Raw genomic sequence first — 14,348 nt, 5'->3', positions numbered from 1 at the left:
GCTGCAGACGGGCACTGGTCAGGTGTGCTATGATGAGGCAGAAACGGAAGGCAGTGAGACATAAGGTCGGACTAGACGGTCTGGAATCCACACAGGTGAGTCTGTGTCCTGTGGAATTTATACAAGCATATCCTCTCCCCCAGGTTAAAAGTACATCAGGTCCCTTCCAGGCTCCTGTAAGCAAGTCTCTCCATTTGATGAGGGCTTTAGGTTTAGTTAGATCAGGGTTCCAATGTCTGTACATCGGGGAATTTCCCTCAGAATCTACATTTAGTACATTAATTGCAAATAGAGTATGTTGTAGAACATGATGAGGAGAGGAATATTTAAACTCATTTTCTTGTAATTTTTTGTAACAGGAGTAAATCAAATACCACTGGGGCTATATAATAGAACTCCCATTTGAGACAAGATATCTCTTCCCCATAATGTAAAGGGGATAGGGACAGAATGTTCCTGAATGTTGATCTTCATCAGCCCAAGTTAAAATCTGAGAACTCTTTTTTACATTAGATGCCTTGCCTAGTCCTACTAAGGAAGTGGAGGTGGTGTGCGTGGGCCATGAAGAGGGCCAATCCTTCCCTGCTATGCAGGAAACATCTGCTCCTGTATCCAATAGACCCACGATTGGTTTTCCCTGAATTTGTAAAATTTTTGTAGGTCTAGCAGCATGGATTTCTTGTATCCAAAATGCTGCATCACTAGATCCAAAGCCTCCGGCCCCTCTAGCTTTCTGGGTAACAGCTGTCCCTATTTTATGTATTGGTAACAGGATTAATTGGGCAATTCTCTGGTTGGGCTGAATCTGTATAGTTGTGGTGGGTGGGGAAAGTAAAATCTGTATTTCTCCTGTGTAGTCTGCATCAACAACTCCTGGGATGACTAAGATCCCCTGTAATGAGGTGGAGCTCCGTCCTAATATTAAGCCTACAGTTCCCTCAGGCAGCGGCCCTGACACTCCTGTAGGAATGGCTGCTACCGGTGAGTCTGGGGTTAGTATTGCGTGGGTGGTTGAATGGAGGTCCAATTCTGCACTGCCTGGGGTTGCCCTGAAGAGGTCACTGACTGACTGAAATTTGCAGCGGGGTTGAGGGTTGATGCCCCTATTATTGCAGGGGCCCGGGGCTGGCCCCTTCTCAAGTTTCCCAATTGAGGTGATGGGATATAACCTCCTTGGGAGCTATTTGTAAAATTTAAAGGCCGACCATTTTTATGGTATCTTGATCTACATTCCTTTGCCCAATGGAATCCTTTCTGACATAGGGGACAAACAGTTTTTGGAGGGTTAATATTATTCCCTGATGTATTTCCAGGCTGTCGAGGAGCTTGCCATCTGGCCTGAGTATTATTATTTTTATTTGGGCATTCTCTGCTAAAGTGCCCAGATAAGCCACAAGAGTAGCAGTTCATACTTCTTTTATTACCTGCATTATTGTTGTCTTGTCCTATGCCCTGTACATATTGAGGGTATGTCTCCCCTTTGAGAGCTGCAGCTATAGCTACACCCTGTATAAATGCTGGACTTACATCAGCACACTGTTTTATAAAATCATTTATAGTTCCCGTTCTGCAAATTGGCCTTAATAAAGCCTGACAGGTATTATTAGCATTTTCAAAAGCCAGTTGTTTGATTAGGATATCAGCTGCCTCTTCGTTATTGATTACTCTCTTGACTGCCTGTATGAGGCGACAAAGGAAATCCTGATACGGTTCCTCGACCTTCTGTTTAACGTCTGTAAGGGTGGTTGTTTTTCCTACTGTATAAGGTACGGATTTCCAGGCATTTACTGCACAACTGGTTACTTTAATAAGTGCCTCTTTGGGCATATACATTTGCTCCTGAGCCGTGTTAAAATCACCTTCTCCTAATATCATGTCTAGGGTTATTCCTCCTCTGGAATTTTTGCTAGTGGCTACAGCTCTCTTAGCAAGATCATCATATTCAGTTTTCCATAATAAGCAATCACCTCCTGAGAGACAGGCTTTACAAACCTGTGACCAATCATAAGGAGTCATCCATTTACTGGCTAGGGTTTCTACCAAGGTTTGTGTGTAAGGAGCTAGAGGTCCATATTCAGAGCAGGCCAATTTTAATTCTTCAAGTATTTTGTAAGGTATAGACTCCCAGGTGGGGTTTTCATCCTCACCAAACTCATTCTCATATGCAAATGGGAAGCAGCGTGAGAATTCAAGATCTCCATTAGCTTCAGCTTCTCTTATCGCCCTGTGAAATTTAGACATGGAGCTCATAGGAGTCGCAGGACCTGGTTTAGGCTTCCTTTCTAATTTGGGGAGCCTGTTTTGAATGGGAGGGCCTCTCTCCTCTCTACTGACTGGAAAGGACCAATGGTCATGTTTATGATATTCTCCTTCCGATCAGTAGGCATAGCTAAATTGCTCTTAGATTGAGCTGGAGACAATAATGATGTGTCCTCTTTAGGTGGAGCCAAGGGACTATTTAAAGTTTGAGAAAGTTCAACCGTTTCTGCCTCTGGTGCCAAGGTGTCACGAATTGAATTCCAGAGGGAAAGGGTATCTGCTGGGACCTTCTCAGATCCATGCTAGCTATAATAATTCTTTAATTGCTCTCCTACTTTAGTCCAAGTTTCTAAATTAACAGTCCCATCCTCAGGAAGCCATTGACATACGTCTTGTATAAAACGTTCTGTCTGACTGGGAGTAACCTTAACTCCTCTGCTAGCAAGCATATGCATTAAAAGATTAATAGTCTTTTTTCTTTAGATTCAGTATGACCCATCTTCACAATCTAAGTTATATCTACCCACTTACCCTACTTATCCTCTATAGGGGGGGGGGGGTCTGCAGCACCCTACGGTGCAGTCCTATCTGTCCCAAGTACAGGGGGACTTACCTAGGGGTCCCTGTTCGGGCGCCAGTTGCTAGGATCCAACCCCAGCAGGTCCAGGGGTCCCCAAAGGTGTGGACGGAGTTGGCAAAGAAGGAATGACACGGAGACAGCGTTCAGTTGATCAGCAGCCTAGCCAGGATCTCTAGCCAAGTTCTGGTTTTATTGTCTTGTTACATCTGTATTTATACCAGTTGATTTTAATCCTGTCAATTTCTATTCCAAAGGTTAGGCATTTCTTATCTCCATTCCAGGGAGTAAAGATTATGTAGCTTAAGGGTGATTGTTCGTAGTTAAAGTGATTAACTACCCACCTGGCATTTAGTTAAGGGGTTTTATTCCCTCCCTAACTTCAGGGGAAAATCCCTACCTGGGGAAACAACCTTTCTCGGAGAGGTGACTGTCGTGTAAGACTCCCTCCACGTTCTGTGTGGAGTAGGGTTCGGTATCTGAAAGAGGAGCCGCACACAAATGAGAGAAAAATGACATGAGATAATTTTGCAATATTGGGGGACCAGTTGAGCAAGTCCTGAAGGACTTCCACCGATGCTCAGGCCGCTCCAACCTTTTATTGATCTGGAGTAGCCCTTAGGGTAAGGAGGTTTGTCTGTGGTAGCCCTAGGGTAAGGAGGTTTCAATGACACACAGATACTATCATGATTAAAGGTAGGGAGGTTGCTTCAGCTATTTACATGAATAAAGGTAGGGAGGTTGCTTCATCTACCATTATCTAGATTAACTAGTGGTGCACAGTCCTGACCTTTGCTAGGACTTCAAAGGTTACTAACTTTTGGGGGTCTCTCTCTATACTCAATTAGTGAAGACAATAAATGGACTCCGGCAGGTGACCTTGGTTAAAACACATAGCGCCAAGAAGGTGAGAAAACATATTAAGAACAGTATGCCATATATGCCAGGTCCCTTGAAACATATGCTGTGCAGATGTTTCTTCCCTGCAGCGACTGTGTCAAGCGGCAAGGGTGGACTGGCTTCTGACAGTTTCTTCCTTAAAAGTTTGGTTCATTTCTCAAGTGAAGCCATCTGGGCCTGAAGGGTTTTTCGTTAGTTTTTGTAGAGAGGGGTATTAACTAACATTCAATTTTTAAAATAGGTATAGGGCTGTTTAGGTTATTTATTTCTTCTTGAGTGATTTTGGTAATTTGTGTGTTTCAGGGATTTTGTCAGTTCCATTTAAGTTGTTAAATTTATTGGTGTGGCCGAAACCGGTTTGGCTCAGTGGATAGAGCGTCAGCCTGCAGACTGAAAGGTCCCAGGTTCGATTCCGGTCAAGGGCATGTACCTGGGTTGCGGGCACATCCCCAGTAGATGTGCAGGAGGCAGCTGATCGATGTTTCTCTCTCATCGATGTTTCTAACTCTCTATCTCTCTCTCTTCCTCTCTGTAAAAAATCAATAAAATATATTTAAAAAATAAATAAAAAAAAAATAAATTTATTGGTGTGAAGTTATTCATAATATTTCCTTTCTATCCTTCTAATGTCTGTAAAAGCTATACTAATATCATCCATCTCATTCATGTTATTGATATTTTGTGTCTTGTTTTTCCTGATCAGTTTGGCTAGAGGTTTGTCAAAGAACCAGTTCATTCTTACAAATGGTTAAAATTGTAAATTTTATGTTATGTATATTTTACCACAATAAAAAATATACCCCCAAAACCCCAGTTCATTAATTTCCAGTCTGATCTTTATTATTTCCTTATTTCCTCTTTGGATTTCATTGGCTCTTATATTTTTAATTTTTTAAAATTTTAATTTATATTTTTTAAAATTACAGTTGACATTCAAAATTATATTAGTTTTAGGTGTACAGCAGAGTGGTTAGACATTTATATAACTTACAAAGTGATCCCCCTGGTAAGTCCAGCACACACATGGCACCATACATAGTTATTACAATATTATTGACTATATTCCCTGTGCTGTCCTTTACATCACCAAGACTATTCTATAACTACAAATATGTACTTATCTATCCCTTCACCTTTTATCCAGTCCCCCACCACCACAGCTGGCAACCTGACATCATTGACTTGAATTCTTCTTTTCTAATATAAACATTTAGTGCTATAAATTTTCTATTAAGTAATCTTTTAAAAAAAATTTATCTTTACCCCCTGGCAATGGGCAAGGAGACACCTGATTGGTTGTGTTGCTCTTATATCAGTCAGGGGCAAAGCAGATGTACAGTCCTTAGTTCATCCTAGCTTGATGCCTGTGTTGGTGGCCAGAGCTGTTCCATGCCTGAGGAACATAAAATGATTAATAAATAAATAAATAAATAAATAAATAAATAAATAAATAATAAAATTTATCTTTATTGTTAAAAGTTTTACAGATGTCCCCTTTCTCCTCCCTCCATTGACCCTTTCTTACCCCTCCTAGCCCCTCCCCAAACCTTCACCACACTATTATTGTCTGTGTCCATGGGTTATGCATATAAGTTATTTGGTTAATCTCTTCCTGCCCCCTCCCCCCTTCCCTCTAAGAATTCTCAGTCTGTTGCATGCTTCCATGTCTTTGGCTCTATTTTGTTTGACAGTTTATTTTGTTCATTAGATTTCACGTATAACTGAGATCATGTGATTTTTGTCTTTTTCTGACTGGCTTATTTCACTTAGCATAATACTCTCCAGGACCCTCCATGTTGTCTCAAAGGGTAAGATTTCCCTCTTTTTTACAGCTGCATAGTATTCCATTGTTTAAATGTACCACAGCTTTTTATCCACTCATCTACTGATGGGCACTTGGGCTGTTTCCAGATCTTGGCTATTGTAAATAATGCTGCTATGAACATAGGGGTGAAAGTACTCTTAACAACATCCCACAATTTTTTATAGTTATGTTTTCATGTTCATTCAATTCAAAATACATTCTAATTGCCCTGTTGATTCCTTATTTGACACATAGGTTATTTAGAGGTGTGTTAGTTTCCAAATATTAGGGAATTTTTCCCAATATCTTTCTGTTGTGATTTCTAATTTAATTCCATTGTGATTAGAGAACATACTTTGTATGACTTGAATCCTTTGAATTTACTGAGACTTAACTAATGCCTAGAACAGGGGTGGGCAAACTTTTTGACTCGAGGGCCACAATGGGTTCTTAAACTGGACCGGAGGGCCGAAACAAAAGCACGGATGGAGTGTTTGTGTGAACTAATATAAATTCAAAGTAAACATCATTACATAAAAGGGTACGGTCTTTTTTTTTTTTTTTTTTTTTAGTTTTATTCATTTCAAACGCCCGCGGGCCGTAGTTTGCCCACGGCTGGCCTAGAATATGGCTAGTCTTCACTAATGTTCTGGATGTACTTGAAAAGAATGTGTACAGTACTGTTATTGGATAGTATTCTGTAAATGTCAGTCATGCCTGTGTGATTGATTGTGCTATTTATTTTACTGTGTTCTCACTGGTTTTTTGCCTACTTGCTCTATCAGTTATTGAGAGATTGGTATTGAGATCATCAACTAAAATTTTGTTTTTCTTATTTTTCTCCTTGTAGTTCTATCTGGTTTGCTTCATGTATTTTGAAGCTGTTATTAGAGGCACAAATACTTAGGATTAATCGATCCCTTCATTATTATAAAATAATCTTTTCTATTCCTGGTAATATTTGCTCTGAAATCTACTTTTTGTTCTAATAACACAAAAACCTTTCTTTCAACTTATGTTATCATGGTATATTTTGTAATCCTTTAAATTTTAACCTATTTGTGCCTTTGTTGTTTTTTATTAAAAAAGTTTAATGTTGACATAATTACAGGTGTCCTGCTTTCCCCCATCCTCTTTGCCCACCGCGATCCACCCCAACCTCCTTCTCTTTTGGCCTTTACCAAACTATTGTCTATACCCATGGGGTATTGCATATATGTTCTTTAGCTAATCCCTTCAACTTCTTTATCTAGTCAACCCACTCCCCTCCCCTTGGGTACCAGCCAGTCTGTTTCATGTATCCACACTCTGGTTCCATTTTGTTCATCAGTTTATTTTGTTCATTAGATTCCACATATTAGTGAGATCATATGGTATTTATCTTTCTCTGACTGACTTATTTCGCTTAGCATGAATAATACTCCCCAGGTCCATCCATGCTGTCACAAAGGGTAAAAGTTGTGCCTTCACTTTTAAAGTGTGATTTGTGTAGGCAGCATGTAGTTGGGTCTGGCTTTTTAAATCCAATCTTACAATTGGCAGATATGAATATTTCATCTTGCTATTTGTTTTCTATTTTTCCTATCTGTTCTTCATTCACTTTTTCCTTGTTTTCTGGCTTCTTTTTGGATCAATTGAGTATTTTTATAATTCCATATTGTTTCCTTTTGTTCCACATACTTTGGTGTTTTATTAGAGGATTAAATTCTCTTGAATAATTGACTCCTTTACCATTATGAAATCACCTTTTTTAATCCTTGGTAATATTCTTTGATGTGAATTCTACATTACCCGATATTAATATAGCCACTGCAGCTTTCTTTTGATTACTCTTATTGTGGTATAGCTTCTGATATGAAAGTGTTCTCAGGGATGGTCCTTTTTTTAAAACTGAATTTAGTTCATTTTGCTTGCTTGATATATTTCATTCATCATTAAAGATTAAGAATGGATATCTATTTACTAAATAGAACAGGCAGTCAAAATATACTTTAATTCTATATCATGACTAGATAAAGACAAAGGTTAAGGGGAAAATGGAGAAGATAAGACAGAGTACAGAGAAATGTAGAATATCTGAAGATTTTCTGCAGAAAGTCTCTTTATTGTGACCTTTTAGGATATTCCTGTAAAGGCTCTTGGAGACCTATTGGAACTTTTGGTGAGTGTAGGTACAAATGGAAATCTTACTTCTAAAGGGTGTCCCAAAATTCACACAAGATTTGAATTTTACGCCATTTGTGCTGTAAAGTGTTGCCAACGAAAAAAAAAGATAGCGTGACAACTGACAGTTCAGGGTTATTAAAAATGGAGCGGTACACGAAAGAACAACGTGTTTCCATTGTTAAGCAATATTTTAAAAATAATGAAGGTTTGGCAGCTACAGTTCGCAATTTTCATGCAAAATATGGTCGGAATAGTGATTTAACTTCATCAACTGTAAAGACATTAATTAAAAAATTTAGGGAAACTGGATCAATTAGTGATCTTAAACACTCTGGCTGTCCTTCAACAAGTTGTTCAACACAAAACATCGAAGCAGTTCACAGTTCGTGAAAGTGTTGCTGAGAGTTCAGGGACATTAATTCGGCACCGTGGTCAAGAATTGGACATTTTGGAGAACCAAGATGGCGGCATAGGTTAACGCCGGAGTTTGCTGCTTTGAACAACTACTTCAAAAGTGAAACCAAAAAACGGAAGGGACATCACCCAGAACCACAGGAACGCTGGCTGAGTGGAAGTCCTACAACTAGGAGGAAAGAGAAACGCATACGGACACTCAGAGGAGGCGCAGTGCTGAAGTCAAATTCTGAGGTGCGGAGTGCGCGGAGCGGGCTGGCGGTGGAGGGCGCGGTTGTTGTTTTCAATCAGGAGGGAGTCGCAGACTCTGAGCTCCAGATCCGGGCGAGTCTTTAGGGACCCAGACTCAAACGGGAGAAGCGGGACTGTCTGGCTTCGGTCAGAGCGAGTGCAGCTTTCTCTCCGAGCTTTGCAGCGGGTGCTGGGGCTCAGAGAGGCAGAGCCCCTTGGGACAGGACTGAGAGCCGCCATAACTGCTCTCTCCGGCCCACCCTGTTGATCCTGTGCGACCCGCCCCGCCCAAGCCCTGCACAGAGGCATTTGCCGGATAGCCTCAGGCAAAGGCTAGATTAGCACCTCCCTAGAGGACAGAAGTTCTCTCACTGCTGACACAGCTGATTCTCATAGCCACTTGGCCTGGAGGTCAAACCCTCCCTGGAATTAGCTACAACAATCAAGATTTATCTATAAGACTGCGAACAAAGACCACTAGGGGGTGCACCAAGGAAGCATAACAAAATGCGGAGACAAAGAAACAGGACAAAATTGTCAATGGAAGAAATAGAGTTCAGAACCACACTTTTAAGGTCTCTCAAGAACTGTTTAGAAGCTGCCGATAAACTTAATGAGATCTACACGAAAACTAATAAGACCCTCGATCTTATATTGGGGAACCAACTAGAAATTAAGCACACACAGACTGAAATAACGAATATTATACAGACGCCCGACAGCAGACCAGAGGAGCGCAAGAATCAAGTCAATGATTTGAAATGCGAGGAAGCAAAAAACATCCAACCGGAAAAGCAAAATGAAAAAAGAATCCAGAAATGCGAGGATAGTGTAAGGAGCCTCTGGGACAGCTTCAAGCGTACCAACATCAGAATTATAGGGGTGCCAGAAGATGAGAGAGAGCAAGATATTGAAAACCTATTTGAAGAAATAATGACAGAAAACTTCCCCCACCTGGTGAAAGAAATGGACTTACAGGTCCAAGAAGCGCGGAGAACCCCAAACAAAAGGAATCCAAAGAGGACCACGCCAAGACACATCATAATTAAAATGCCAAGAGCAAAAGATAAAGAGAGAATCTTAAAAACAGCAAGAGAAAGAAACTCAGTTACCTACAAGGGAATACCCATACGACTGTCAGCTGATTTCTCAACAGAAACTTTGCAGGCCAGAAGGGAGTGGCAAGAAATATTCCAAGTGATGAATACCAAGAACCTACAACCAAGATTACTTTATCCAGCAAAGCTATCATTCAGAATTGAAGGTCAGATCAAGAGCTTCACAGATAAGGAAAAGCTAAAGGAGTTCATCACTACCAAAGCAGGATTATATGAAATGCTGAAAGGTATCCTTTAAGAAGAGGAAGAGGAAGAAAAAGGTAAAGATACAAATTATGAACAACAAATATGCATCTATCAACAAGTGAATCTAAGAATCAAGTGAATAAATAATCTGATGAACAGAATGAACTGTTGATTATAATAGAATCAGGGACATAGAAAGGGAATGGACTGACTATTCTTGGGGGGGAAAGGGGTGTGGGAGATGTGGGAAGAGACTGGACAAAAATCGTGCACCTATGGATGAGGACAGTGGGTGGGGAGTGAGGGCGGAGGGTGGGGCGGGAACTGGGAGGAGGGGAGTTATGGGGGGAAAAAAAAGGAACAAATGTAATAATCTGAACAATAAAGATTTAATTTAAAAAAAAAAAGAATTGGACATTTTGAGAAGCTCTCTACAGTGTATTCTCACGAAAGATTTGCATCTTCATGCTTACAAAGTTCAATTGACTCAAGAACTGAAGCCTACTGACCACACACAGCGAATAGAGTTTGTTGAATGGATTATGGAACAACAACAAGTGGATGCTGATTTTTCTGACAAAATCATCTTCAGCGATGAGACTCATTTTCATCTTGATGGCTTGGTTAATCGACAAAATTGTCGCATTTGGGGTTCAGAAAATCCACGAGTGATTGTTGAGAAACAAATGCATCCACAATGTGTCACTGTTTGGTGCGGATTTTGGGCTGGAGGCATCATCGGACCATTCATCTTCGAAAATGCGGCTGCTCAGGCAATAACAGTTAATGGTGCTCGCTATCGAGACATGATAATCCATTTACCTAATATGCTATTCTATACATAACCCTATACTTTATACTTTATGAATCAATAAAAAATTTACAATTTTTAATTATAAACCTGTGTTTTCTATCAAAATTACTTCTTGTGTGAATTTTGGGACACCCTTAGTTACTTGAGCTCTGGTCTGAGGAAAATTAAGTCTGGAACTGAATCTAGCCCATGGGCCAAAGAAACTGCATCCTTAACCCAACATCACTTGATTACTCTTCTAGAGTTGGCTTGGAAATGAAATTGAGGTTATGGTCAGTACTGAGGAAGCCAAACGCCATCTTAATGACCTTCTTGAAGATAGAAAGATGCTGGCTCAGGATCTGGCTCAACTCAAAGAACAAAAGGAATCTGGGGAGAATCTACCTTCTAAATTCCGGGTAAGTGCCCTTATAGAAATATTTGACCAATTATCAGACTCTGTACTCCCCAGACACACTCACTGCTTTGGAGGATTACTTTCCTTCGAGTACTTCACCCTCGTTCCCACTATTCTTTTTTACAGAGGCGCACATTCTCAGTTGCTGAACTTCATGGTCAAGTTTCTGAGTCAGAGGATTCCATTACAAAGCAGATTGAAAGCCTAGAGACTGAAATAGAACTCAGGTAATGGGACTGTCTGTAAGGCATTATAAAAATGTATGCCTGGAATCAAAATAGAACATGCTAGTCCAGTGATTCAAAAGGTTTATGATGGTGGAGAAACAAGAGAAAGTAGCAATTTTTTAAAAAAATATACACATCACTGTTATGCCCAGATTTCAGGATCCCCAAGAAACCACACCAGGGAGCCAATACAAAAGCATAAGGGTCTTTATTCAAGCCCAGGCTTGGCTCCCCTACCCTCCTTACTGACGCAGCAGCAAGTGGCAGAGAGAGAGCTAGCCCTGTGGGAAGAGGGGTTTTATAGGGGGTTGGAGTAAGGGGAGGAGAAAGGACTGTGGGCCCTGCCGATTGGCCAGGCGCAAGTTGGTGTCTTGTTACACAGGATGTGGTCATATCTATGGCACGCACTTCCCTTGATTGTCATTGGTTAGTTTAAAGAAGTCCTGGGTGTTGCTAGCAGAGGCTTGGGCTTCTGGGAAGAAGCCTTGCCGAGCACATGGCTGCCCAAAAATGGAGGATCCAGGGTAAGATGGAGGGCGTAGCCCTTACCCTGGGGCAAGATGGAGGGCGTAGTCCTCGCCCTTTCAATCACTAGATAAGTTAGATACATTTTCTCATTCAGTCCTTCCCTTTGAGGTATATAACTTATGAGGTATGTATGATTCTTCTTACTTTAGAGATCTGAAGTTCACAGATTTTAATATATTTGCTATAGATTATATAGAGTTGGGATTCGGAACTTGGGCTATCTAACTCCAAAGCCCATGCTCTTTAAGCTGCACCACAGTTTTTGATGCAGTAATAGCTCTGAAATGTGGAACTGACTAAAAACAAAACTTTAGAGGAACCTAAGAAATGATCTCAGAAGAGCAACAACAGCATGATGTGACTCAGTGGTTGAGCATTGACCTATGAACCAGGAGGTCATGATTCAATTCCCAGTCAGGGCACATGCCCGGGTTGTGGCTGGATCCCTAGTGGGGGGTGTGCAGGAGTCAGCCGATCAATGATGTTTCTATCTCATCATTGATGTTTTTATCTGTCTCCCTCTCCCTTCCTGTCTCTGAAATCAATAAAAATATTTTTTTAATTAGAAAAGCAACAAGGAGGAGAACTTTAGAGATCAATAGCAAAGTAGATAGAATAGAACATACAGATAAAGTGATTATGAGCATTAAATGAGATTAGTAAGTAAAGTACATAACAGTACAGTAGTTGACATAGTAGAAGTGCTCAATGAATGTTCTCTTTTTTTTAAATATATTTTTAGAAGGATCAGAACTTAGACATTATAAATTTCTTAAGATAATAGAATTTTATTGCCCAGAAGAGCTTGGAGGTCATTTAATTTGTTTTCAGCAATACACACTAGTGTTCATCTTTGGATACATCTATAAGTCACTCAGCATTTGAGTTTCTGTTTTGTGCTGCACTAGGTGCAGTTGGTATATATTGAAAAAATAGATGGCATTACCCTTACTCTCAAGTGGAAATAGTATAATGTGAAAGAATAATTTGTTAAAATTTCAGGAATATTGTAAGCCATTGATAACTTACAATTGGTTATGGTGAGAGGATTTACACAACAGAAACTAGCAAAAGCTACAAATCAGGTCTGGTTTATTTCTTGGTGTTTTTTTTTGTGTGTGTGTGTGTTTTTTAATTTTATTTTCTTGTTTAAAGTATTACAAATAGTAGTACATATGTCTCCTTTTTTACCCCATTGACCTTCCCCTGGCCTTCCCTAAACCCCAGCACATGCCCTTACCCCACCCCCACCCCCAGTGTCTTGTGTCCATTGGTTATGCTTATATGAATGCATGTAAGTCCTTCAATCTCTTACCCCCCGCAACACTCCCCAGCCTTCCCGCTGTAACTTGACAGTCTATTCGATGCTTCTCTGCCTCTGTATCTATCTTTTTGTTCATTAGATTATAATGTTCTTTATTATCCATAAATGAGTGAGATCATGTGTTATTTTTCTTTCACTGCCTGGCTTATTTCACTTAGCATAATGCTCTCCAGTTCCATCCATGCTGTCGCAAATGGTAAGAATACCTTCTTTTTTTATAGCAGCGTAGTATTCCATTGTGTAGGTGTACCATAGTTTTCTAATCCACTCATCTGCTGATGGGCATTTAGGCTGTTTCCAAATCTTAGCTATTGTAAATTGTGCTACTATGAACATAGGAGTGCATATATCCTTTCTGATTGATGTTTCTGTTTTCTTGGGATATATTCCTAGAAGTGGTATTACTGGGTTGACCCAAGCCATTATACTCAATTAATATTTGACAAAGGAGGCAAGAGCATACACTGGAGTCAAAGCAGCCTCTTTAATAAATGGTGCTGGGAAATTTAGTCAGATACATGCAAACAAATGAAACTAGATCACCAACTTACACCATACACAAAAACAAACTCAAAATGGCTAAAGAACTTGAATTTAAGACGGGAAACCATAAAAACCCTACAAGACTCATAGGCGCAAAATTGCAGACATATGTCGTAGCAATATCATTAAAGACACAGATCCTAGGGCAAGAGAGACTAAGGAGAAAATAAACAAATGGGACTACATCAAAATAAAAAGCTTTTGCACAGCAAAAGAAACCATCAACAAAATGAGTAGAGAGCCCACTGCATGGGAGAACATATTTGCCAATGTTATCTCCGATAAGGGTTTAATCTCCAACATTTACAGGGAACTCATACAGCTTAACAAAAGGAAGATAAACAACCCAATCAAAAAATGGGCAAAGGACCTAAATAGACACTTTTCAAAAGAGGACATTCAAAAAGCCAAGAGACATGCAAACATGCTCAAAGTCACTAAATCATCCTAGAGATGCAAATCAAAATGACAATGTGGTATCATCTCACACCTGTCAGAATGGCTAACATCAACAAATCATTAAATGATGAGTGCTGGAGAGGATGTGGAGAAAAAGGAACCCTCCTTCATTGCTGGTGGGAATGCAGACTGGTGCAGCCATTGTGGAAAACAGTATGGCATTTCCTCAAAAATTTAAAAATGGAACTGCCATTTGACCCAGTAATCCCACTTCTAGGAATATATCCCAGGAAACTAGAAACACCAATCAGAAAGGATATATGCACCCCTATGTGCATAGCAGCACAATTTACAATAGCTAAGATTTGGAAACAGGTCTGGTTTTTAAGTGCTGGATGTTAAACATTTACTTGCATAACACTGGGCATAAGTAAATGATTACTTAAATGTAGGGCAAGTGC

At 40.0% G+C, this 14,348-nt stretch overlaps 1 protein-coding gene and 1 pseudogene across 2 annotated transcripts in view; both read left to right on the top strand.

The window, feature by feature from the left end:
• KIF4A (kinesin family member 4A) overlaps positions 1 to 14,348 on the top strand; it is a 191,257-nt gene that overhangs the window by 157,286 nt on the left and 19,623 nt on the right. For both annotated transcript variants that reach the window (XM_059680350.1, XM_059680351.1), the window contains 2 exons: positions 10,712 to 10,867; positions 10,993 to 11,093. In XM_059680350.1, the coding sequence (XP_059536333.1) occupies positions 10,712 to 10,867; positions 10,993 to 11,093 (257 nt within the window). The remainder of the gene's footprint in view (positions 1 to 10,711; positions 10,868 to 10,992; positions 11,094 to 14,348) is intronic.
• On the top strand, positions 4,998 to 5,142 carry LOC132225425 (small nucleolar RNA SNORA48; annotated as a pseudogene).

The sequence above is a fragment of the Myotis daubentonii genome, chromosome X, assembly GCF_963259705.1.
Source record: "Myotis daubentonii chromosome X, mMyoDau2.1, whole genome shotgun sequence".
In the NCBI taxonomy this organism is placed as follows: Eukaryota; Metazoa; Chordata; class Mammalia; order Chiroptera; family Vespertilionidae; genus Myotis; species Myotis daubentonii.
Note: the sequence above shows the minus strand (reverse complement) of the source record. Positions and strands in the feature narration are given on the sequence as shown.